Source organism: Aphis gossypii, unplaced genomic scaffold (genome assembly GCF_020184175.1).
Source record: "Aphis gossypii isolate Hap1 unplaced genomic scaffold, ASM2018417v2 Contig00091, whole genome shotgun sequence".
In the NCBI taxonomy this organism is placed as follows: Eukaryota; Metazoa; Arthropoda; class Insecta; order Hemiptera; family Aphididae; genus Aphis; species Aphis gossypii.
Genome location: NW_026083011.1, coordinates 39042 through 66020, shown reverse-complemented (window position 1 = coordinate 66020; position 26979 = coordinate 39042). Strand labels below are relative to the sequence as shown.

Below are 26979 nucleotides of genomic sequence, written 5' to 3'. Positions count from 1 at the left end.
GAATATAATAAATTTGAGAAATGAAATATTACTTGTTAATAAATATTATGATTTGTATGGTTATGTTAGATTTCGAAAACAGACGTTAGCTTATCATCTGCATAGCAATTATTGTACATTATTGGATGATCTAAATTTATTAACAGAATCTTTTTGTTTGAATCTAAAATGATTTTTTTTTTTAAAAAAAAACTAAGTACTCATTGTTTATTTAAGAATTGTATTATTATTATTTTTTTTAAAAAATGTAAAACAAAAAAAAAAACATACATTTATATATATATATATATAAATTTAATGTGTTTTTTTATTATTATTTCAGTCTCATTATGAACAGAAATATAATAACAAAAAAACAGCGTATGAACACGATTGGAAGTGGACTTATTGAAATAGAAAGATTTAGAAAAGGTTCAAAAACTTTCATAATTAAGAACTGTGAAAATTATATAGATTACAAATTATTTTTTAACTATATTTTACATGAGTTAATTTTAAAGTTAAGACAATCGTGTATTAAAACGTCGATCAAATTTAATTTACACGTTGACGCTACTTACACACGTCCTATAACACATGATAAACAAGATGTGGCTTTTAAAACTTCGAATGTTTTAGCATGTAATTCATCCGATTTCGCTAGTTTGTTAAACATAAAGTTTGATAAAATATTAGCTGAAGAATCTGAATTTATTGCTAAAGGTTCAGGATGGACACTTGTTTCAATAGATGGGTTACAGTTGAGAATCAATTTAGTAAATCCATTAAAAGGAGGTGCATATTTAGATTTACCTAAATTTATACGAGAAAAAAAGGCTATTATAAACGTTAAAAATAAAGATAAATACTGTTTTAAATATTCTATACTAACCAAATATGATAAGCGTTCTAATAAATCACGATTTAACCAAAAATATTTTGATTTTCTTGAAAAAAAGAGTGGGTTAGATTTTAAATGTATTGATTTCCCAACACCAATAAATCAAATTAAAAAATTTGAACGTTTAAATAATGTTTCAGTTAATGTTTATAGTTTAAATAATAAAGGTACTATTTTCCCTCTATTTATAAATAATAAAGAAGAAAAAAATCATTTTGATTTATTTTTTGTCAATAATCATAAAACATCACATTATTGTTATATTAAAGATTTTTCAAGATTTATTAGAAGTCAGAAAACTAAAAATTGTTCTAAATTAATTATTTGTAAGAGGTGTTTTACAACTTTTGGAAATAAACCATGTAAAAGTAAACTTTGGGTGAAACAGGATTAACTGAACATAAAAAAATGTGTAGTAAGAATAAATTAGGAAGACCGATAATGTTTGAAGAAGGAAAAGAAAATAAATTCATATTTTTTAAAAGTTATAAAAAAACTTCTAGAATACCATTTGTTATTTATGCTGACTTTGAATGTATTTTAAAACCTAAACAGACAAATGAATTCACTAAAACTAGTAAAACTTATATCACACATTTACATGAAATTATGAGTTATGCATTTTATGTAAAAGTTTACTATAATATTATCACAGAAAAGTTAATGCAACAGTTTAAAATTCCAACAAACATAATAATTTATAGAGGTATTGATGCGGCAAAAATTTTTATGGAAAATATGATTGATATTTCAAAAAAAATAAATGATATTTATCAAATTAATGTACCAATGATTACGTTGACTGAAAAGGAGGAAAAAGAATTTCAAATAGCAAAGGTTTGTAAAATATGTTTATTATCTTTTGAAGAAAATGAATTATTTAAAGTTAGAGATCACTGTCATATTATTGGTAAATATAGACAATGTATTTGTTTTAAATGTAATTTTGAAATAACCAACCCATCATTTGTTCCAATTTTTTTTCATAACTTATCTTACGATAGTCACTTTATAATTCGAGAACTTGGTTTTGATGATGAGAATATACATGTTATTCCAAATTCTGTAGAAAAATATATATCTTTTAGTAAAGAGGTTGCTCCGAGATTTAGTATAAAATTCGTTGATACATTCCGTTTTATGGCCTCCTCATTAAGCGAGCTTGCAAAAAATTTAGTTGAAGATAAATCAAGGTTTAAAGAAACTTTAAAATTATTTTCTAATAAAACATTTGATTTAGTCACACGAAAAGGGGTTTTCCCTTATGAGTATATTGATAGTTGGAGTAAATTAAACGAAACTCGATTACCTTCAAAATCTGCATTTTATAACTCTTTAAAAAATGAAGAAATTAATAATAATGATTATTCTCATGCTAAAAAAAATTTGGAAAGTATTTAATATTAAAACTTTGGGTGAGTATAGTGATCTTTATTTGAAAACTGATGTCACCATACTAACGGATGTGTTCGAAAATTTTAAAGATTTATGTTTATCTACTCTTAGTCTAGATCCTGCTCATTATATGACTGCTCCAGGATTTGCTTTCGATTGTATGCTTAAATATACTAAGGTTAAATTAGAAAAATTGACTGATTATAACATGCTTTTATATTTTGAATCCTCAATCAGAGGGGGTATCTGTCAATCAGTTAAAAGATATGCTAAAGCAAACATACCAAACATTAAAGGTTTGAACTATAATCCTAATAAATCAATTTCATGGATTACATATCTTGATTGTGTAAATTTATATGGAAAATCGATGTTAACTGAGCTACCTTTCAAAGATTTCGAATGGGTTGATGACTTGAACATAGATGTTACTAAAATTCCTGATGATTCAAAAGTCGGATATATATTAGAAGTTGATATTGATTATCCTGAATATTACATGAAAAACATAATGATTTCCCGTTTTTACCTTTAAACGAATGTCCTCCAAGTTCAAAAGTTAAAAAATTATTAACTACTTTATCATCAAAAAAAAAAAATATATATATATTACACTATAAAAATTTAAAACAAACAATTGCTAATGGTCTTAAATTAGTAAAAATTCATCGAGCAATCAAATTTTCACAGAGTAAATGGATGGCCTCATATATCGAACTATGTACGAGAATGAGGAGAGAAGCTAAAAATAGATTTGAAAAAGATTTTTGGAAATTATTAATTAATAGCGTTTTTGGTAAATGTATGGAGAATGTTCGAACTAGAGTTTCTTTAAAACTGGTTACATCAGATAAACAAGCAAATAAATTGATGATGAAAAATACTTTTAAAGATAGAACTATATACTCTGAAAATCTTATGGCTATTCACCAACATAAGGAAACTATCAATTTGATAAAGCAATTTATGTAGGGTCTGCAATTTTAGATGTCTCGAAAACATTTATGTATGATTTTCATTATAATGTAATGAAAAATAAATATAATAATAAAATACGATTATTGTACTCGGATACAGATTCTTTGGTATATAATATTCGAACATTTAATTTTTTTGATGATATTAGATATGATTTATTTCCGTATTTTGATACATCAAACTATCCAAAAGATCATTATTGTTTTAGCGAAAATCATAAAAATCAACCTGGTTATTTTAAAGATGAAATGGGAGGAAAAATTTTAAAAGAATTTGTTTCATTAAGACCGAAATTATATGCTTACAAGACTGAAAACAACGATGAGGTTAAAAAAGCTAAAGGTGTAAAAAAATATGTAATTAATCAACATATGTATTTTAAAAATTATATAGAAGTATTAAATGCGTACATAAACCATATCTCTCTTGATAATAAACAAACTTGTAGAAACATGAATTTTATTCAATCGAATAAACATGTTGTTCATTCTAAAACAATGAATAAGCTTGTACTAAGTGGTAACGATGATAAACGTTTTATAACAAACGATGGGATTAATTCACTAGCATACGAACATTATAAATTAAAAAAATAATTATTCTAATATTCACTATGTTTAAGAAAATCGATATTAAGTATTTCTAAAAAATTTAATTATTATCATCAGTAGGTGTTTTTTTTCACGCTATCTAGTGATAATAATTATTTCTAAATTAAATTATTATCATCAGTAGGTGTCGTTCAAAGTGAAAGGAAAACATTATATGAATAACTAAAATAATTTAATTTAATACTGTTTTTTTTTATTTTTTATAAAAAGGTAAAATATATATAAAAAAAAATTATTTAATAATATCTTTCGATAATATCCATGATTATGACTGGAATCAAAACCCATCCATTTAACAAGCATTTTATCTTTAACTTTTTTTATAATACGTTCAATTAGAAATGTGTTCGGAAAATCAGTCAATTTAATTTCTTGCTCATAAAAACCACCTAGAATTATATTGTTTGATCCATCCTTTAGCTGATAAGTTATTGGTTCTGTATGTGAAACTTTTGAAACTGTGAAAATTTCTGTTGTCCAATTTGGTGTATATCCTTTACTAAATATATGCTTATATTTTGATATTCTTACTTTATCATTAATTTTAAATTTTGGTTTATATAATGTTTTATTTGTTTGTATATTTGATTTGATTTTACTTGTATTTATTCTAGCTTCATATGGTGTACATTTAATTGATCTATGTTTTGTATGATTATAATTATAAATAATTTTTGATATTTTGTTATACCAATTCCATATACCTGTTGCAGTAAAATGTTTGTATATATTATTTTTAGAGTTTGTATAACACGTTCTCCAATTGAACACTTGATAACGCTATACGTACTATAATGTCTAATTTTATTTTTTTTCATTAACTGTTGAAATTGATTATTATAAAATTCTGTACCATTATCTGTTTGTTATAATTTTGGATTAGCTTGTTTTAATATATTAAACATACCTTTTGTACATTCTTTTCCTGTTTTATTTTTCAATGATTCTACCCATACATATTTCGTGTATGTATCTATAACAACTAAAATATACTTAAAACCAAGATTTTGTTTAGAATGAGATTGCATATCCATTAAATCAGCTTGCCAAAGGTCATCTTTAAATCGTGTTATTATACTACGTCTTGGAAATACTTTTCTTGCAGGTCGATGTAGCTCATTAGCTAAACCCTCTAATGTAGACATTAAACTATAATATTCCTCTCACGTAATTCTTCTATAATAGATATGATTTCATTATTTACACCAGTATTACCAGCATTTTGGGACGATGTTAAAAGATTTAATCTAACAACTAATTCATTTGGATCATCATAATACACTAATTGTGTATGAGGTATTACATCTTTATATAAACCAGATCCTTTCTTAACTGACGGTGATAAACTAAAGTTAAATAGCTGATCAGTTGGAGGTTCTTCAAATTTAGAATTAATCACTGAAGAAGAAAAATCAAATGGTTCATTTGATATGGCTGTATCATTAATAATGTTTCTTCGTTTTGCGCCTGAGCTAGATAAAAAGTTATCAAATTCTTTTAATTTTAATTGAGAAGGAGTTTTAACTTTTGTGTTATTTATTTTCAATACTTCCTCATTTAATTGTTTTTCATCAATTTTCATTCGATCATATAGAGGTTTTAAAACGTTCATCCATTTGAAATATCTTGAGGTTTTAGGTTTCCCGTCTGCCTTTAAATAAACTTTACTTGTTTTTAGAATATTATAATATGATTCCATATCTTCTATCGTCATATTTTTTGGTACTTTCTCACATAATAAAGACCAAAGTCCTTTAGTCCAAGGGTAGTAATTATCAAGCAAGCGTAAGTTACCATGATCAAAAGTGACAGGAATATCTGATATTTTAAGTTGATCATTAACCGAATCATAATGCATGCCATACGATTTATCATATCGCTGTAATTTAGGATTAGAAATTAAAAAATTATCGAACGATGAATTTGATTCGTTTTCGCTATCTCCATCACTAGTGATCAAGGTATTTTTTTTTTAGTAGTGTCAGAATAAATGAAGTGTTTTTTTCTGGAATTGAAGTCAATGGTTTGAGTAAAGGTATAAATGTTTCGCGAAAATAGTTATCAGAATCTATAACACCACGCTTCATGTTCATTATTTTACGTTTGATATTTTTTTTTGATAATATCAAATTTTTTAACAAAACTTTATCTTTATTCATTGAAAATAATGAACTTAATATATCTGTTTCCTTCAACTAAAGATAATACTATGTAGATTTTGTCTATATTACAACTATATTTATATACTTATTTTTTTTTAATAAAAGTATGAAAACCACATCTATATCTACCTTCATTCATTTCACGTGTTTTATCAATAACCATAAATCCGTAATCACTATGATTCCAGCAGAAATGAGAAATTTTCCGAAATTCTGAGAAATCCATATCTGCTGATGAATGATCATTGAATATATGTTTTAAATTTGTATCATCCTGTTTTAGAATTATTAATAAATTTGAATTATCTCTTACCAGTTGCTTCGGAATTTTAGAATATGTTTGTGCTAAATAGAATACAGAGCTAGCACCTGAATGTCTACACATTCCGAAATATTCTCTTATTATCGACTGCGGACCACATAAAACATCATCGAAAATTATTACAGAATTCTTTTTAGTTAAATTCGGTTTTATAACTTTATCAGCGTCTGAAAATATAAAAATGTTAGCACCTTTTATATCATCTATTATTTTTTTTAATAAAACATATTTTTCTTGATTAGAAGTTTTTGAGTATAAATAAATATTTTCAAATCTTATTCCGTTTTCATGAGTGATTAGATTATACATTATATTTGTTTTACCTGAACCACTAGGACCGTCTATAATAGCACGTATAGTATCAGGTAATAACGGTCCATGTCTTGACGTTTTTTTTATTATTTGAGTATCAACGTTCGAAATATCTAATTTATTTTTCTGTTCAATCAAATCCATTTTTTTTTCTTATAAATACTCTGGATCTTTTAAATTTATAACCAGTGAAAGATAGTGTGCTCAACCTGTAAGTAGAAATCAGATAAGACTGGTGAAGGTTTTATAAACTTCTTTATAAATACTGAAATAAAGTATGATGAAGGTTAAACAGAAAATAGGTATGAGTTATAAAGGTAAACATAAAAGTAATAAAAAAATAAAAAAGAGAACACTAGCTGCAAAAAAAGGAAAGGTTAAGAAAAATCCTAATGGTAAAAGATTGATTTTAACACCAGGTCAGACAGGAGGTGCGATTCCTCTAATTCCTATTTTCGCAGGGTTATCAGCTCTCGGTAGTTTAATGTCTGGGAGTGCTAGTGTTTATAATGCAATTCAAAATTCGAAAAAAAGAAAGGTAGCGGATTGAATTTAATCAATAATGGATCAAGGAAAAAAAACTGATAAAAACGTTACCTGACAGACCACTCACATCTAGAGACATTATAAAATACATTGCAAAGTTTAATATCAATCATTTCCGAGGAGTCTTTTCACGAGATGACTTACCTAAAAAACCACGAACAATTGAATGTGGTATATTAAACTTAGACGTATCTTCAGGTGATGGAAGTCATTGGGTAGCGTTTTACAAAATTAAAGATAAGGTTGTATATTTTGATAGCTTCGGTGATTTACCTCCACCAATTGAATTACAAAACTATTTCAAAGGAAACACGATTATATATACAGCGGAGAAAAAAAAAGTTTGAGGGGGAAAATCCCCCTTAAAATTTTACAATCTCCGCAGTCAAAAGTGCGCAGAACATACATTATGGTTTTTGAAAATCAGTGTTTTTTTACTGGTACAGCGGAGAAAAAAAAGTTTGAGGGGGAAAATCCACCTAAAAATTTTAAAATCACCGCAGTCTGGTAGAGCGGAGAAAAAAAAAGTTTGAGGGGAAAAATCCCCCTTAAAAATTTGCAATCTCCGCAGTCAAAAGTGCGCAGAACATACAAATGTATACTACTATCGGATGGCATCAGATCCAGGGCAGTTTTAAACAATATAATCAATTGATTGTGTTGATGAAATAAAGTTTGTAATTGTTCTACAATAGACCTCTTTACTAAATTGTTATGTGCACAACGCAGATCAATTTCTTGTGGTGAATTGCCCATAAAATAAATTTGCAGGAATTTGTTGTCGCTATCTGACACTGGTAACAGTGAACCTGCTCTGTGATATATTTGCCCTTGTATCTGTAAATAAAAAAAAAATATTATGGTGTGGTATAAATTAATGGATTGTCGGTGATCAAACTTAATAATATTTGATCTTAAAAAGTATATATTTAGTTTTAACTAATATCTATCAAATATAAAATATAATAAAAGTGTCACTGAAACTGAAACACCATATAATATGATGACTAAGTGATATATTTCGTAATGATTAAGAAATTGAAGATTAGTGACACATCTTAACTTTGGTGACAGAAAATTTTGTTCGCTAAAATAATTATGAGTAACTGCTATAATACATACCTTGAAAGTTGGCATAAAATTTTCCCGAACTACATTTGTTGCCCCAAATGAAGTCATTTGAAAGCAATTGTTATATTGTTGGATATTTGTCAAAAAGTGTATAGAATCTGTTCCTATTCCTGAAACCAATGAGTACAATGGTTCTGGTGGTGGATCCAATGGTATCAATTTCACTTTACCATTTGCGCAACACAATCCATTGGCTTCGTTTTTGTATTTTAATGCCTTACAGTGTGAGCAACCGAGTTCATAGAACCAATAACAACACATTGGTAGTTACTGTAGTCAATTGACACATCGTAACTGAAAGCAGCTCGATTCAAACTTGCGCGATTATTAGTTGAATGTCGCGCTCGCGCTTCACGCGTTGTGAATTAGATCGGTAATTAGCTTGGTTTGTAGCATTTCTGGTTCTTCTACCTAATTGCTTCGTCTTATAGGAGGCATATCAAATATAAATTATTTTTTCACTAATCACGCACGGAAAAAAATATTTGGTTGTAGTAACCATGAAAATAGTTACTGTAACCGTAAATTATTGTAGCTATACAGACAACTTTTAAGCATAGTCGGGAGTACCAAATAAAGAATGTTGAAATAACTGTGTTGCGACAACATAAATATTATAGTTAAATTGTCAACTATACATTATGGTTGTCCTAACATAATAATTAGGTTAGTTATTTTATTTTATAGGGCCTTATATAGTGAATCCAACCATCCTAAATAGTAACAACAGCAATGAATTATAGTTGCCCTAACATAATAATTAGATTAGTTCTTTTATTTTATAGGGCCTAATATATTGAATCCAACCATTCTAAATAGTAACAGCAGCAATGAATTATAGTTGCCCTAACATAATAACTAGATTAGTTCTATTATTTTATAGGACCTCATATAGTGAATCTGACCATTCTAAATAGTAACAGCAGCAATGCATTATGGTTGTTTTAACATAATAATTAAGTTGATAGTTTTTTATTTATTATACTTATTGAGTATACATGGCTGCAGTAAAGTTTTTTATGCAAAACATAATATCCCGAAGACCATAGGTAGCATAGGCGTAACTTGGGCATTTTTCACGTGGGGGCAAAAACAATTTTTGCAAATCTCTACACATTTTCATAATCTTATTTAAATTTTAACATTTTTTTTATAAATACTTTAAGTTTTATACCAAACAATAATAAAATAACTACTTTTTTCAAAACCATAATTAATATTTATAATTACATAAAAATTATAAAGAAACTTTTTTAAAAACAACTTTTTTTAAACATAAATATAATAAACATAATATTGTTAACATAATAATAATATTAATAAACATAAACATAAATTTGAAGCCAAAATTATTTTAGTTGCAATCGTCTTCCTCGAATTGTTGATTGTGCGTTGAATTGGTCAATAATTATATCAAATTTTGGTTCAAATTTTTTTTCTATATGTAATAAAGCCAAATCCTTTAGCCTTTCTTGTCCAATACTATTTCGAGTATAAGTTTTAAGACGGCGTAATGATGAAAATGAACGCTCTGATGAAGCCGAACTCATAGGAATTGATAAAAAAAGTTTGAATAATTTATATAAATTTTCAAATGAATTTGAAAGATCTTGAAGTATAAAGTAATTAAGACGATCTTCAAAGCTATCAAATATTTGTTTCACAAAACACATTTTACCAAACAACTTTAGCTCTGCCTGTAACTCGTCAATTTCTATATTATAAGTGTTAGAAACTTCTAAAATATCTTCATATTTGCAATTTTGTAAAGTCAAAACATTTATCACAGCATTTAATATATTTGAATTATTTTCAGAAAATTTAGTTTCTATGTCAGTAATTATAATATCAAGGACAGTGAAGTAAATATTTATTTTGACAAATTCTGATAAATTGTCTGTATTGAAAGGTTCACCTCCACCTAATCTAGCAGGAATTTTTCTTTTTCTTGGAACTGAAGGCAATGGACAGTTTTCTTTAGTTGTAACTTTGTTTGTTTCAGACCAAACATTTTTAAAACTATTTTCACTCCGCAGTGATTTTAGCTGTGAGTTACAGTAGCATTTGTTAAGCTTTTAACAGTAGAATAATTTATATTTTTTTTTGAAAATAAAGGGATAAACTATTAGTCAGCTCTAAAACTAGTTTCATCAGATTTAAACAAAATATGAACTCAAAATCTTTAATATTTTTTAGAATGGAATTTGCTTCAGGTCCATGTACAGGATCTGTGTCAGAAATATGTTCTAATGTTGAAATAATACATTCGAAGTTCTTTAATACTGATTTAATGGCTTCTACTCGACAATTCCACCTTGTATCACTAAGTGATTTCAAAGTAATATTTGGTAATTTTGACTCATTCTGAATATTTTCAAAAATAGAATATCTTTTAGAAGAAGCCCCAATGAACGCATAAATACTTTTTAAAATACCAAACATATTTCTAACTGATGCTACTTGTTCACAAACATCAACAACACATAAATTGAGAATATGAGCATAGCAATGGATATATAGTGCTAACGGATTATCATCTTTTATTCTTTTAGCAACACCTGAATACGAGCCTCGCATTGAGGCAGCACCATCATAACATTGGGCCCTAATATTTTCCAATTTTAAACCTAAATTCAATAAAGTGTGTTTTAATAGATTTGAAAGGGATTCTCCGTCCATTTTATCGGTTCTATAAAATCCGATGAAACTTTCAAAAACATTTAATTTCTCATCACAATATCTAAGCACAATAGATACTTGCTCATGTTTTCGTAAATCCTGAGTTTCATCCATGATTACACTGTATATTCCAGCATTCTTAACCAAGTCAATAATTTGAGACAAAATATTATTACTTAATAAATTTAAAAATATATTTTGATACTCAGGGCTTACATACCGAAAGGTTTTTTCTTTGTTTGAAAAATATTTTTCAATGATACTATTATCTTGAGATCTCATTTTTAAGAGTTCTAGTAATTGCCTTGGTTATCACTTTGATAATTTTCATTATGTCCACGTAGTGCGATACATTGTTTAGCACAAAAAAGTAGAGTTTCAAGAATAGTTACTAAGTACTTTCGATTTTCTGCAATAATTTTACTTTGCTGTGAATCTAATTTTTGAGAAATTGAACCAGAATTATCACACAAAGTTTTTTTAAATTCTACTACTTTAACAGAACTTTCAAGGTGAACATTACTTTTTTGGTGAATATTGAATCTTTCAATAGCTTTTTTCCAGTTGTTATAACCTTTGATGGTAAAAGAATCGTCCATTTTCTCAGACTTATAAAATGCTCGACAGAAAAAACAATATGCTGAATCTATAGCTACACTGTATTCAAGCCAACAATATTCATTAAACCACTCTATTCGGAACTTCCTTCCATTTTTGATAGGAAACGTTACATCCATTGGTTGAAACGGACCTTTATTTAGACTGAGAAACATTCTAGCATTTTCAACACCATGTACAGGGTTCCTATTTTCCCCATCTGTTTTACCTGAATAGAATTATAAATTATTCATCATAATCATTCATTATTAATTATAAAAAAATTGTTCCTCATCCTAGGTTACAAAAAATATAACAATTATACAAATAAATCACCCACAAATAAATAACTATTATATCATGAAATTTAGCAATTATATTGACATAAGATAGCTAATAATAAAATATTATATTTCTTTATGAGAATTAAATACATAGATTGAATTATTTAGAATGAATATAATATTTTATTATAATATATTGATTAAAAAATGTAACCATTATAGTTATAATCATCAAGTAACATCTTTACAAAACACAAGTTTTATTGATTAAATACATATTATTTAATAAAACATTAAACAAAAAAAATATGCTTTTACTTGATAAGTAAAAAAAGAGCATAATAATTTACAACACAATCCATCCAACATCCTTGTTAAAAATACTAAATTAAATGTACAATTGCAAACATAAATACACTATACCCGGTTTACATATTATAATATAATTAATAGTAAGGCAAATTCACTAACAATTAGCATTTTAGCAACACAATTTGTATAAGTTTAACACAAAATATTTAATTATAACATAATAACACAAATATTTAAATGTAGCTACACATATCAGATACTATCTGATGGGTAAATATATAATTTACTATATGCATAAATCTCAACATATATACTAAATTTAATAAGATATATTAGTCATTAGACACATATCTATTATCAAAATCTAATATAATGCTATGATATTAATCACTTATAATTAAGTAACACATTAAATTAAGGACACATTACTTAAATTATATTAAAAAAAACTAAATACCTAAATTAGCTGACGGTTTCTCTTTTCCCAGAAAATTTAAGTCATCTAAATATTAAATAAAACTGGTAATAATAATATAAGATAAGGCATTTATAAATAACAATTTATTGAAATTGAAATAGCCAGTAGGATATTTACTTACCTTTTATATTCTCAATAACCTTAACATCACTAACTTTTTGTTTTTTTATAAAGAAATCGTACAGCGTTTTTCTTTTTATACTCATGTTATAAATGTAATTCTTAAAGATTTAAAAAAATCGAATTTTGAAGTCAAAAAAAAGTTGTCAAAACATCTAACATAGATCTATATTCTATACAAATAACCGAACCGAACCTACGACATCTATACAACCGTTATCAGTTATCACTTTAAAATTCTTACATGTGCAATAATCTTAGATCATATACAATGGATAGAGCCATGGCATATAGATTACACATAATGTCGATGATGCCAACATTAGCGACGAGGCGCGAGTTATGTGACTTTTATTGCGCATGCGTAAGCGACTAGTCGCAAATTTATCTCGGTCTATTTATTATTTATTATTTTATTCCACTGAACTAAATAGTAAATACTAAATACTTATATTTTGTATTTAGTTCTGTGATTTATTCCTATAATAATTATATTAGTATTATAATAAATAATAATTAATATTATAATATAAATTGGGAAAAATATGCGACAAGTTGCTTACGCGTGCGCAGTAGAGGTCACATAACTCGCGACTCGTCCCTAATGTTGGCATCAAAATATTAAGCTATGGCTCTATCCATTGTATATGATCTAAGGCAATAATAATGTGAATAACTGATAAAATAGTGAATATTAAACCGTGGTGAATATCATAGTGTAACCACATATTATATACCACTAAACTATTATAGACTATTATATAGTATATGAAATTGTAACCACGATTTAAGATAGTATGGACTATAATATACTATAGTACTATCTTAAATCGTGATTGTAGCCAAAGAACCTTTACATATTACCTATTATATACGTCATTATAGGTATTATTATTTATTATAGGCCTCAGAACAGCCTGAAATTAACTAATATTATAGTTCGGTTTGTGGGGGCAATGCCCCCACCAATTGTAGGCTGTGGGGGCAGTTGCCCCCATTCGCCCCCGCCAAGTTACGCCTATGATAGGTAGTATTATGCACCTAGAAATATCTTTAAAAACTAAGTAACATCTAAACAACTAGTACCTATTACATAAATAACTATGATAAAATGTACATTAGAGACGGGAATAAAATAATTAAAAAATAAGTTCTCATTATAGGTACTTGTTTTCATTTATTTAAATATTATACACTCATAACATACATAAATACATATACATATTAAACAAAATACATTAAATATACCTACTTACTGAAACAATAAATAATATACAATATTATAAAAAAAAATGTAAAATAATAAAATATAAACAAAAACCTATGAAAGTTAATAATTTTTTTGTAAACACCAAAAATAAAAATAAATATAAAATGATATGGTATATTATAATATCTATATATTTATAAATTACAAGATATGTATGTACAACTATTGGATAATGTATTTAAAGTGCATGGGCTGTGTTCAACTAAAAGACTGTTAAATGAAATGCATATTAAATTAGTGCTAGTTTTAACCTCATACGCTTGTAAATGTTCATTAAATTGTTGAGTATTCAATACTTGACCAATTAAAAATGGAATTTCACTCTGGGGCATAAAAAATATATATTTAATGGTCATAAATTTTGGCATGTCTTCAACATCAACTATTATTGTCATATTATGTTTAGTTGAGTATCGAGTACCTTTCACTTCCACCCAAGATACAAAGCTCACAACATTAAAATCAATAACTGGATCAGATATTTGAAGTTGAATATTTTCAATGATAGTTTCAGATAAATCAATTTTTTTCCCTATTTCTAATGATAGTGATAATATACTTGATTTTGATAGTAAACAGTATGCAAGTTTTAATTGATGTTTTATACTTAAAGTACAACAAATATTTTTTCGACTAGTAATAGAATGTGCAGTTAGTTTAGATTCCCTATGTTTTGACTCGAAACGCATAGACCATAAATGAGATACTGGTCCAACTTTTTTCATAACATATGGGTAGTGTAATAAATGATGGTGTTTAGGTTTTAAGTTTGTGTTAAATAATTGCAGATATAACTGGTGATGTTCTTTGATTAATGTTGTTAAAAGTATTGCATATCCTGGTTGTATCGATTTTAAAGTCACAATTTCAATAATTTTTCTTAATAGTATGTATAGCTGCCAAATTTCAGAATCAATAGGAACTAAGTCACCTATCATTACACCTAAATGTCGGCTAAAACACAACATTTCACTCGCAGACATTTTAATTTTTTTTTCAAAACATCAATGGAAATTAACTGTGGTTTGTTTTGAATTTCGAGAATACCATAATTATAACACTGAATACGGTTGTTTAATGTTTCTAAAGAGAAATATTTAAAATTTAAAATAAATTCATATAATATATTAGAAATATCATATGAACAAACACCTTCCAAAACGTCATGCATCAAATCTACAGAATAATTATAAACTGCATGAAACCCATTAATTTGATTCCATACACATGCTTCTTTAATACCTGTTTCAGATATATTGTCAGTTAACAAGTCTTGTAAATAATTTTCCTCATCTCTTAATTTATTATTGTTATGAATAACTGAATAGTTACAATCCAATTTTGAACATTTACAGATTCGACATGGAAAATTTGCCATGAAACTCTCACTAAATCCTAATATTGAATGTAAACCCAAATTATCACCAATAATTAAGGCTAAACAGAAAAATACAGTTATATTTTTATTTTCAATAGTTAAATTTATACCGTTACTTTGTAAATAATTAATTTCATCTATTAATTGTTAAAAATAATTTTGTTTCCAAATGTTTTCTTATCATTAGCATTAAAAAGTTGGGCAAGAAAAATATAGTTTAAGCGCGATCTAAATTCTGGAGGGAAACATGATCCAAAAGACACATAAACAGCTCCTATTTTTTTTTTCCCAGCATGAGACCCAAGTGGGTTAGCAGTCTCATACTCGTCAAAATATAAAAAGAAAGGTATAACTATTTTGCCAGGATTATTACGACATTTCTCTTTCCAAACTTCACTTTGTATATAGCTAGAAATAATTTCTTCACTCTCAGAAATCAAATCATCAAAATATTTCAAAATAGTTTTCAAAACATTAGGTTGTTCAAAAAAAACTTTAAACACCGATCTTAAAGAAATAAAATAAATATTTACATTTACAGTTTCAACCAATATATTACCATCCTTCATAACTTCTTTATATTTACTGCCAATAGTAGTTTCAATAGGTTTTATATATAGGCCCATTTTTTCTAATAATTTCATACGTTTATACTCGGATCGTAGATTTATAAAGGGGTTACCAACTGCATCAAACATTTCTGATATTTCGTTTACTGAATTACTATCATTTTTATGGTTTTCTAGACTGTGTAAGACTTTAGTTTTTAATGTTTGTAAGCAATTTTCATTAAAAGAATTTACATCATTAATAAGTGTTTGAACTTTATTCCTTGGTACAACTGATTCGTTATACCATTTAGACATCAATGTAATTGCATCCCCTGTAACTATTTCTTTAAACGTAGCTATAGTTATTTCCTGGTCATCAGTTATTGCAGAATGATCATTTAGCACACTAATACAACTATCATCATCATTATTAAGATTTAATGGAATATTAGATGGTGTAGGTATATTATCCAATGGCTGTTTATGAACAAAATTATGACTTTTACAGTGTTTACTAAATGAATCAAATGAACTATAAATTCTATGACAGTTCACTTCTAAACACTTAAACTCATTTATTTTATCAAAACAATGAAATAACTTTATATGCCTCAATAAAGCTATGGGACTATTAAAATTATTAGAGCAAACAAAACAATAGGGCATGATGGTAGAATTAAAAAAATATTATTAAAAAAACTGAGTATTTTTCAACAAAACTTTAACAAAATAAAATAGTTTGTATCTTAATTTTTAAATAACATATAATAGTGAAATATAAATAATACTTAGATATAAACTAACAGTTATTTAAGTCATTGATCATACTATTAACAGATTGAAAATTTTTGTCATATTTAGTTACAATATCATACATATATTTTGAATGAAGTACCATATTTGTTAACATTCAGGGGTATAGTTCAAATGAAATGAAAAAAAAGATTTAAAACAAATATCTACAGCTTTTAGTGCACTTTCAAACTTGTAAAAATATTTGTTGATTACAACATAAAAAGAGATAACTTGCCCATCATCAGTTTCAACAAATACCATGTATGGTTGCAATTTTTGTCCAATTCTATAGGCCTTATTTGATTTGGCATCATCAACTTCTTTTAACTGTGATACATTCTGTGAAAAACAAACTCATATAATATTTTATAGTATTATTATTTTTCATATTTTATTCTTACACTAATGTAATATAGAAATGACTGCTGTATTTCAAGCTTAGATGGTCTGAAATAGCTGGTTTTTGAATTTCCAGCGTTTGTTCGTTTTGACACATTAACTGGCTTAAATAACTGAACAAAAATTTTAAGAGCAGCAATAGTCACATGATTACCTATAAACAATTTTTAAGTGTAATATGTAATTAAATATAAGCATTGAAAATGTATGGTTTGTTTTAATTTTTATTAATTTAGTATAAACTTACCTAATTCAAAAGAGTTCTGGATTACATCAACTTGATGGTCAACTCCCTTGATGTTATATTTTTTCACATATTTTGGCAGTTTATTTTTTAATACTTCAAATTTATTGTACAGTACAAGATTTTTTCCTGGGTACAGTACTTCAAAATCAAATTCAATCTATAATTAATTAATTAATGTACAATATTACAATGTTAATAAGCCATAAGGTAGGTATCCTAAACAAACAGTATTATTAAAATTATGAATACAATTATTTATATTTTATTCTAACCAAAGTAAACCCAAGTGAACTTTTTAGTGCAGGATAATCAGTTAGATAAGAATTGTTTTCTACTCAAAGAATTAAATCTTATTTGAAATGTATTTTTCCATTTTATATTCACTAGGTCCCATGGAGCAGTATTGTTCTTAAGCCATATTGTATCTTCTTCAAATAATTCTATGATTCAATATAAAAAATGAAAACAAGTACTCAAATAGTAAGCAAATAATAAAATATGATTTTTTTTATTTCTAAAAATGGTAAATAATTATTTCATTAAGTACCTAAATCATAATTATACTATCTAGTGTGGTACCTTTGTTATTTAAAGATAATTCATCTTGACTTATTATACTATCTGATTGCAGTTTTGTGTTATTTCTAATTTCCCTTCGCATATTGCAGTATTTATCCCATAATTTCCCACGAGCAGGAGTGAGTTTATTTGATACTTTCTTGTAGGGGGTATAATATGTTTCTTTACTTTCATTTGGGAAGAGTAATGCTATAGCTTGAGATAAGTTCTTTAATGTATCTGTGGATATTTTTTTTTCAACATTATTGTTAAAATAATGGCTAATTAGTAAATGACTTAATTTATTTCTCATGGAGCTATTAAGCTCATTATGAATTTCATAATTTTCTAAAATAACAGTTCCATCATGATATTTGATAAGAATATCTTTTAAGTTTTTTGCTTCAATTGCCTGATAACAAATAAAATATGTATATTAAAATTAAGAATTTTCATATGACAGAAAAGTAAAATGCATACATTAGTATTATCCATGGTACTTGATCGAATTTCAGTTGGAACGCTAAGAGTCAACATAGTATTTATCAATGATGAATCATGTCCAGGGTATTGTACATTGTTACTGGTACTGGGTATATTATGAACTAGATTATTAGAAGTTATATTGCATGATGTGATGTATTCTGTGCAGTGATTACACTAACATCAGTACTATAACTACTTGGTTCAATTGGAAAATCATACATAATTTCAGTAGCACCAATGTTTAATAGAGAAGTTAAGGCCTAATTTAAACAAAATTTTGATTATAAACAGATACCTAAATAATTACAATTATTTAATATTCTCAAAGTTATATTATTTATAAGGAATTTTATAAATGAGATAATACTTGATCTGGATCTTGATCACTTAAAGTATTTTGTCCATTGTATACATTTCTGTTTGTGGATTTTAGTTCTTCAATTTTTTTTAAAATTTTAGAACGTGATCCTATTAGAGGAACTAGTTCTTTAACCATAGACTCTGTCAAACTTTTGAAACTTTCTTCATCAATTTGTTGATCTATATAATTCATTATTCATTAAATATTTATAATCAAATATAAATTTTAGATTATAGAAGCACACATGTCAATACGTCATGAAGTTCTATCAATGGTATACAGTAGTAATGAAAAATGAAAAATCCAATAAAATGTTAAATACTCGTATTTGATACCTATCCAAATACGTGTTTAATAAGATGTTTTCTGATTCTTTACCTACCTAAATACCTACAACCTAAAAGCCAGATTTCAATCCTAATAGTTATTGTAATATATTATAAACCTATCTACCTAAAAAATATAATAACCTATAATAATATAATATAGGTAATTACTAATTTTAAGAGTACAATTACTTACCTTTAAATTCTTGAATAGTTTGTTCTGGTATTCGTAAATCGGTTAAAATATCAAGAACGAATTGATCCATTTGTAACAGTACCTAGTACACACAATTATAATACGAAAAACTTAAGGTAACTATAAAAAATTCACAAATTCACAAATGAATAAAACCGAGCTGTAAACCGTTGATGTCGCTGCTCACTTTACGCAATAATAATAATTCCTGTGTATGGACTATGGTGTATGCCGTATGAACGTATGGTGTATCTTTTCGAAGCGTCCAGGGAGAGGGTATCGACTATCGGTTTACCGTTTGGGATTTCATGTGTTATTATAAAATTATTATCGCAAGTTATTTTTAAACTTGTTATTGTCACGATAGTCAAAGACAACAATAGAGAAATGGTTGATCCAACATTATCTTATAGTTAACATGACCAAAGGTTAAGATTGTGTATACGAACCAAATAATAACAACATTCACAATCATTTTATATGGTTGTTCGAACACTTTATTATGGTAAACTTTTTGTCTTACCATACATTATTGTTGCGTTAACCATAACAAGCCAACCATTTACTTTTAGCACTCCCAATCAATACGTTATAGTTGGTGTAACTATGTATATTGTTAGGCCAACTTAAATATATCCAACTATTTACTATAACAAAATTATTTTTTTCCGTGCGAACTAAACAAACACTAACTAACTAAACACTCTGCACAAAACACGATATACGAATTTGTTTCGTGTAACGGTTGACAAAAGCAAACTCAGTAGATTAGGTAACAGACAACTTTTTTTTTTTAAATTTGATATGACTTGAAGTCAAATCCTTTTAAGCAGTACGAATTGTTTTATTTATTTAAAAATAATAAAACACTGTTGGTTGCCATGGATACGATCAGTATTATATTATAAATATTATAGGAAGGGCTATTTTAAAAAGAAAAGGGCTATTTTTAGGGTTTTCCAGCAATAATTCTAATTTTTCTCGCCGTAAAAACCATCATTGGACTTCAACGAACATTTGAAAAAAAGATTTGGCCAAATTGGTCCAGGCGTTGTTTGTATGTCTATTTGCATGCATTTTTAAAAACATTTTAAATAAATGATTTATTTTATTTAAATGGTTGCCATTGACTACCAAAAATAATTTAGTTGACTATTTACTGGATAGATGGCGCTTCTGTATTTCATCACCACCTCGTCATATTTCCCTAACCCGATAACTTTCTCAAATTTTTCGTCCGTAAGAACCTTCTCCTGGAAATTACGACCCAAACAAAAAAGAATGAGCGAAATCGGTCCAGGCGTTGTTGAGTTATGCGCTTACAACACTTTTGCGATTCATTTTTATATTATAGATAATGAATTAAAAAAAATGTAAATAAAGTCAATCAATATATCACGTAAACATAATAATATAATATATAATATAATAAATTAAAAAAAAATATATGTATATAAAAATGACCATAAAATATTTTAATGTTTAGTTGTATAAAATGAGGTTCGGTCTGTGTACTAGGTAAATATAATAAAATTTTTTTAAAAAAGTCAATCAATAAATCACGTAGATTAGGTTAAAAATATGTATATAAAAATTACCATAAAATAATTTAATGTTGTAATTCTAAATTATGTGCGATTCCAATTAGGTACTCATCTAGATCACCTTCATCATACGTCTACACAATATTTTCGATACGTCTAGCAACATCTCGATATTTTTTCTTTTTTGCTGGAGGTTCTTGTCCAGCGATGAATTGATTAATTTTTATATCAGTTAAATGTTGTTTTTTTTTAAGAACTTCAATGAGCCGCCATATAGTAGGATGAGACGCAGCTAACAAAGACGAGAATGCTCTATGCCAACCTTCTATATTATTATTAGTTTTTGGCAACCTGCTTGTGTAGAATCGTATTGGTTCCACAATTCCAAATCAAATATTGGAGGTCGTCGTTTATTTCTTCGAGTTGGTCTTCCAATCCACGTCTCTTCAAAATAATCAATTAAAGGGAGTAATAACTCTTCATTGTCTTCAAAAAACTGTTGAGACATTAATTTGTTAAAATGTTGCACTATATGCGACACTGGAACAAAAGCTAAAACCATTAATTGTTTTATTTTCAAGCCAAAGTCTGGATCATTTACATATTTTTGACGAATTTCTGGTAAGTTTTGTATTTTTCGCCATAAACATGGACCAAAATGAAAACAACAACCTCCCATTTGTGCACCAGGAAAAACATTAGTAAATGCATCAATTAGACCTTGTTCGAAATCAGTCATTATACTTATCGGGCTTAAATTGTTTTCCAAAATCATAAGTTCTCTAGCAACTCGAGTATAACTTTCTTTTGATTTATTAGGTATAAGTGCAAAAACTAATGGCAATACCGCATTATATTTTATTGCATATATGGATAAAATTTGAGTAAACAAATGCGGTGATGATTTAAACGTGCCATCTATAAACCAATGACTTTGTTCGGATGCTAAAATCTTTAAATTATTTTTTGTCAAAAATAATAATATTCTATTCTTGTCATCCACGCCGCTATCGTATAAAATAAATGGTTCGTTGTCTAATGTAATATTATATGGCTCAAAAATAATTAACTCCGATAACACTGTTGGGTTTGCTGGAGGTGCATTTTTTCGATGCCTTATCCGTTGAATCATTTTTTTCATTGAATTTATTGTTGGTAAAGCGGCAGATACTGTGCTGCAGAAGAACACGACATTTGAGCAACAATTTGTTGTGGAGTTGACTCACTTTGGTTTGACATTTATTTTATTTGTGAAATACATTTTTTAACACCAATTTCTTCAGCATTCGGTGTATGATTATGATCGTCGTTATGAAAAGTAACCTCACTATTTTTTGTATGTGCCCTTCCACGGCATTAATCAGTATTGTATCTGATACATTTCCAATAAGTTTTTTCTTTTTTTAAATAATCTTTTTCAAAAATATATCCTAAGTACACTAACAGGTCTTTTCCTTTCGAACTTTTCACGTAATTTAAAGACATTGTAAAACGTGCCGCCACTAAACAAATCGATGAACGTTAAAAAGCGGATTGACGACTGTACGCCGTTGTCAGATTATTAAATCGTAGATAATATTATAGATAATCCATGCTTGTTCACTATTATAGTATTATTATAGTTTAATAACGTATTATTTGGGTTTTACACCGATAACGAAAAATATAGAGATGTTACTATCTAGACGTATAGAAAATATTTAATTGGGATTGCTCATAATTAGAACTACAGCAATATGGACGGGTACTAAACATAAACCTAACACTAAAATTCATTTCTGATTTATTATTTTTATATTTTTAAGATAATATAAATACAATATGGACGGGGAAATGTCCTACGGGGAAGTGGGTTCGGGGAAATAGTAGACGGGGAAGTGACCCGATACCGAATTCTCAAATCTCCTCTTATCTTAGCTACCCAAAAAAGTATTTAGCCCCTCCCATTTAAAAATCCTGGCTACGCCACTGGTATTGCGATAACGATTAATGAAATTTACAATATGACTACGAGTCATTAGCAATGTTGCTGGATAGGTTAGTTTCAAATTATTCGTTGGTCGAAGTTTGTCTATAATGCGTGCGTCTGAATTTTATCAAATAATTGTTAATGAAAAATCAACTGTAAATTTTTTACAACTTCACAATTTACTTCCGAATGACAGTAAAACGCCAAATTGTAAAAAATATGATTCCGAAACAAAAATTGTGATCAGAAAAAAACGACTGGCTTCTGGTGAATGAACAACGTGAGTACCTAAGTTTAATATGCGTTAAAAAAGGATGCCAAACATTCTAGTCTCTGCATCAAGACAATTAATTTTTTACTCATACGGATTTGAATAATAAATGTAATTCTAAATTTTCGCTGGGTCAAATTTTAAAGTAAGTTTTTTACTGGTCAGAAGACATGAGTATTGTAAATGTTTATCGGCTTACAGGACGTTCTAATAAAACAGTAGTAGACTGGTACAATTTATGCCGCGATGTGTGTTGTACTATTTATGAAAATCGGAAATACTACGTGGGAAAAGAAAATATAATAGAGGCAGGATTGTACTGGGTGATCATACAGGTGCAAATTTGACGGACGACGAAAGTTCTGATTCTGATTCTGAAAATATTCCTCCTAATAACAGGAATAGAAATTATGGCAAACGAATTAAGGACCTTGGGTTTTTGGAATGTGTTGGCGGCATGATGGTTTTCTTGAAAAGCGTTTTTTTGTTGTTGAACGTCGAGATAGAGCTACACTTATTCCAATTATTGAAAAAGAAATACTCCCAGGAACAACAATAATGTCAGATGAATGGAAACCATATAAAATTTTACAAAATACAGGTTATAATCACTTGGACTGTAAACCATTCTAAAAATGTTGTTGACCCACTAACAGCAGCCAACACCCAGACAATAGAATGCGTTTGGTCACATCTGAAAATGAAAATACTTCGAAAAATACATGGCACTACATCGAAACTTTTACCTCGTCATCTGATTGAAACATGGTGGAGATCAATTAATCTTAAAAATACTTTTTTTAAATTTTTAAATGATACTGAAACCGTTTACTGTAATTGAAGTTATTATTATATTTAGCTATTTTTTTTTATTTTTATATTTAACGAATATTTGTATGATATGACGTACTCGTAATAAAAAATATAATTTGTTTTTATACTATTAAAACGTAGATCACTCGTCCTGAATTCGCAGATCACGCCTCCGCGGTAGATCACCTGCTACACGAATGCCAAAATAATATTTTAAATACATAAATATTAGACTAATTGTTAGCACTAAACAAAAAACGAGTTTCAGTATATAATTAGACAATACAAACTTACCTTCAATATTTTATCACTGTATAATTTATTTCTGACGTTCTTAAACAGATGAGGGGTATCAGAATATGCATATATTTTCCGATCTTCATGAAGAGGACGTTGAAACCAATTTGTAAAGGAATCAACTTGACCACTTATTCCAAGCTCAGACCACATTTTTTGTTTGTCTGAGCTCCATCAGAGACAAATCCATGTATAATAGCACCTGCTTGCTCTAAAAGAATAATTATACATGTTAACATAAGTTTTGCTAACTCTGTGCCGATTACAGGTCCTCTAGATGCAAATACCGCTACAGGTTGAGAATAAGTGGCTGCAAGTGGCTGGAACATAAATACTTAGCAACTTGTTGCTTTTTCATTTATATCTTTTGCTTTATAATCTTCACCAAAATCTACAAGGCCTTTATAAGTAAGACTTTTGAAGCATATAGTTAATGCTTCTCTTACTGATATCTCATCTACAAGAATAATACCATGCTTTTGCATGGTGGATTTATTTTCTAGGTGTTTTTTAAATAAAGCAAAATATTGTTTGTCAAATCCACAAGATGCATCTATTAAAGAGAGATAACGTCTAATAGTACTAACATTAGGCAATGGCATTATAATATTGTTCTTCAATCAAAAATTGTAACCACTTGGGGAATGTATATGAAACAACATACATAGGATCAACCATTCATCAGAATACCGTCTACCTTTAGAGTTATTAACCTAGTTTACAAAACAAAAAAAAAAAATATTAATATTCTGATGATATTTTAAATTAACATATTACTTTTGCTGCTGAAAATATTTCTTGAACAATTGTCTTTTGATTTTTAGAGCAGTTAATTTCAATCAGTTTCTCTTCAATAGATTTTTGAGAAATATTACTATACTCAGATTGAAGGTTAAGTAAATTTTTTTTAATAAACTAGCTTGTTTTTCAAAACAATTCTTTTGTCTTTGAGAACATTGTTTCTTTTTTGTAACATTACCAACTTTTTTCTACTTTTTGGTGTAGTTTTTAGGGAAATTCGTTAAGAAGATGATAGTAAGGTAGATCGAATTTGTTTTTGCTTTAAATTTCGTATGGTTCTTGCACAGTATGAACAATGTAAATTATTTGAAATAAAGAAAAAACATTCCTTATGTCGTTTCATTTGCATGGTATCGATTACAATATTTCAGAAATAGAAAAAAATAATTCATATCTATAATTGTGAAAAAAAAATTGAAATTATTTTATTGTTATTATTCTTAACTATTTTATTTGTTACTTTTTAGAGCTTATTAAATTCAATCCTTTACAAATTTTGAATAAAGCCATTTCTTTAATTGAACTTTTTAACTGATCAATACTTTCAAGATTAGTATCGGCATTTACTAATTTATCATTGCATATATTTTTCCTCAAAATATTGCAAGTAATTTTTAAATTTCGATTTATAATTATAATTTTCCGTAAAAAGGAATTTAACTTGCCTTATTTTTCTACAAAATAATTTCAGATATGCCAAAGTTTTCATAAGAAAAATATTTATTTATACATTTAGGGGGTAGATGCAAGTCTAAAGTATTTAATTCATTAAATGAAATTGAATTACTTTGCTCTTTTATAGTTGTTCACATATTTATAAATAAATTTAATTTCAAATTTTAAACTTAAGAACGTAATTATTTATACATAAATATATTATTTTGATTATATCTAATATCTATGTTTTAATTTTTTTACTTTTTGGCATATCATAGTTTTATTAACATTGTACTTTGCAACGGAATCATCTAATTGTAAATTATCATTAGGCTTAGCAGAATAATTATGATCTAAAATTATATCCACTATATTTTTATCAGGATCACATTGGTAATCCTTAAAATGCAATGTTTAATTTAAACAAAATATAAAATTTTAATAATAAATATATTATTTAATAATTTATAATTTCTGTATCAGAAAATATAGGGACACTGGTTTTTGCAACTATGCCACAACTAGAGTCCATCAATAATTTCTCTGTCTAATAAATATTAAAATGTAATACTTAATTAATAATTATAAATATATTTATTTATTTAAAAATTACTTTACTTTTTCAGTATTATCATCAAATTTTAATTTTTTCCTTGCAGAAAACCTAAAAGGAACTGCATTAAGTAATAATCGAAGACATAACAAAGGAACCTAAACAATAATTTTTCATAACTCATGAGGTATACTTTCTAAATACTATGTGTAGTCTACATATCATCTATAACTTACTGAACATACAATCCCACTTTATCAAATACATCCTTTTTTTTAATATTTGGTCTGTACGAAAATGTTATTCACAGACAACATTATTATCATACAAATTTTGAACATCAAGGGATTTTAACCATTCGTTTTTTAAAAGTTTGTCTTTTAGAATGGAAAACATGGAACGTTTTTTGTTGGTATTACAACCAAATAAACAAATATTGTTGGGCATAATTTATTCTTTAACAACTAAAAACTGATTGTAATAAAATAGTGTGTACAATTGTGAATTACTCGGTAAGTAGAAAAAATATTTTTATTATTTTATATGGACCAAGTTCAATAGCTGATTATAGATTTTTGGCGGAATTTTGAACCTTACCAAAATAAGAACAAATTAATTAGTTCATAACGATTGAACTAAACCTGCTACACTCAGAGAAATATCTAGGGCAGTTTCAATAAACTATGTTTGTTAATTATTA

At 27.2% G+C, this 26979-nt stretch overlaps 3 protein-coding genes across 4 annotated transcripts; 1 reads left to right on the top strand and 2 right to left on the bottom strand.

Annotated features, from left to right (window-relative positions):
• The first annotated feature begins 328 nt into the window (after window positions 1–328).
• On the top strand, window positions 329–1274 carry LOC126553182 (uncharacterized). Its single transcript, XM_050208348.1, has one exon. It carries the CDS (start codon window positions 330–332, stop codon window positions 1272–1274), a length of 945 nt encoding a protein of 314 aa, XP_050064305.1. The 5' UTR covers window position 329.
• A 3734-nt stretch (window positions 1275–5008) lies between these two features.
• LOC126553181 (uncharacterized) lies at window positions 5009–8598 on the bottom strand. The gene is made up of 3 exons (XM_050208347.1): window positions 8329–8598; window positions 7799–8043; window positions 5009–5336 (listed from the first exon to the last, which is right to left on the bottom strand). The coding sequence occupies exons 1-3, from the start codon at window positions 8596–8598 to the stop codon at window positions 5009–5011; spliced, it is 843 nt and encodes a 280-aa protein (XP_050064304.1).
• Window positions 8599–10397: 1799 nt separating this feature from the next.
• LOC126553184 (zinc finger MYM-type protein 1-like) lies at window positions 10398–11910 on the bottom strand. Of its 2 annotated transcripts, XM_050208351.1 has the most exons (3): window positions 11540–11910; window positions 11237–11452; window positions 10398–11154 (listed from the first exon to the last, which is right to left on the bottom strand). In XM_050208351.1, exon 3 carries the CDS (start codon window positions 11128–11130, stop codon window positions 10429–10431), a length of 702 nt encoding a protein of 233 aa, XP_050064308.1. In that variant the 5' UTR covers window positions 11131–11154; window positions 11237–11452; window positions 11540–11910; the 3' UTR covers window positions 10398–10428. The 2 variants fall into 2 exon arrangements, with proteins under 2 accessions (XP_050064308.1, XP_050064307.1); XM_050208350.1 differs by having other exon boundaries at window positions 10398–11452.
• Between the last annotated feature and the right edge of the window lie 15069 nt (window positions 11911–26979).

What these genes read in the sequence shown, in the direction of transcription:
- LOC126553182 (XM_050208348.1), top strand. Translation starts at nt 330, where the DNA reads ATGAACAGAAATATAATAACAAAAAAACAGCGTATGAACACGATTGGA.
- LOC126553181 (XM_050208347.1), bottom strand. Translation starts at nt 8,598, where the DNA reads ATGTGTTGTTATTGGTTCTATGAACTCGGTTGCTCACACTGTAAGGCA. An exon ending in ATTTTATGCCAACTTTCAAG is followed by an intron (nt 8,044 to 8,328) that starts GTATGTATTATA and finishes TTTTATTTACAG; the next exon opens with ATACAAGGGCAAATATATCA. An exon ending in TCCGATAGTAGTATACATTT is followed by an intron (nt 5,337 to 7,798) that starts GTATGTTCTGCG and finishes CTTTTTATCTAG; the next exon opens with CTCAGGCGCAAAACGAAGAA.
- LOC126553184 (XM_050208350.1), bottom strand. Translation starts at nt 11,298, where the DNA reads ATGAGATCTCAAGATAATAGTATCATTGAAAAATATTTTTCAAACAAA.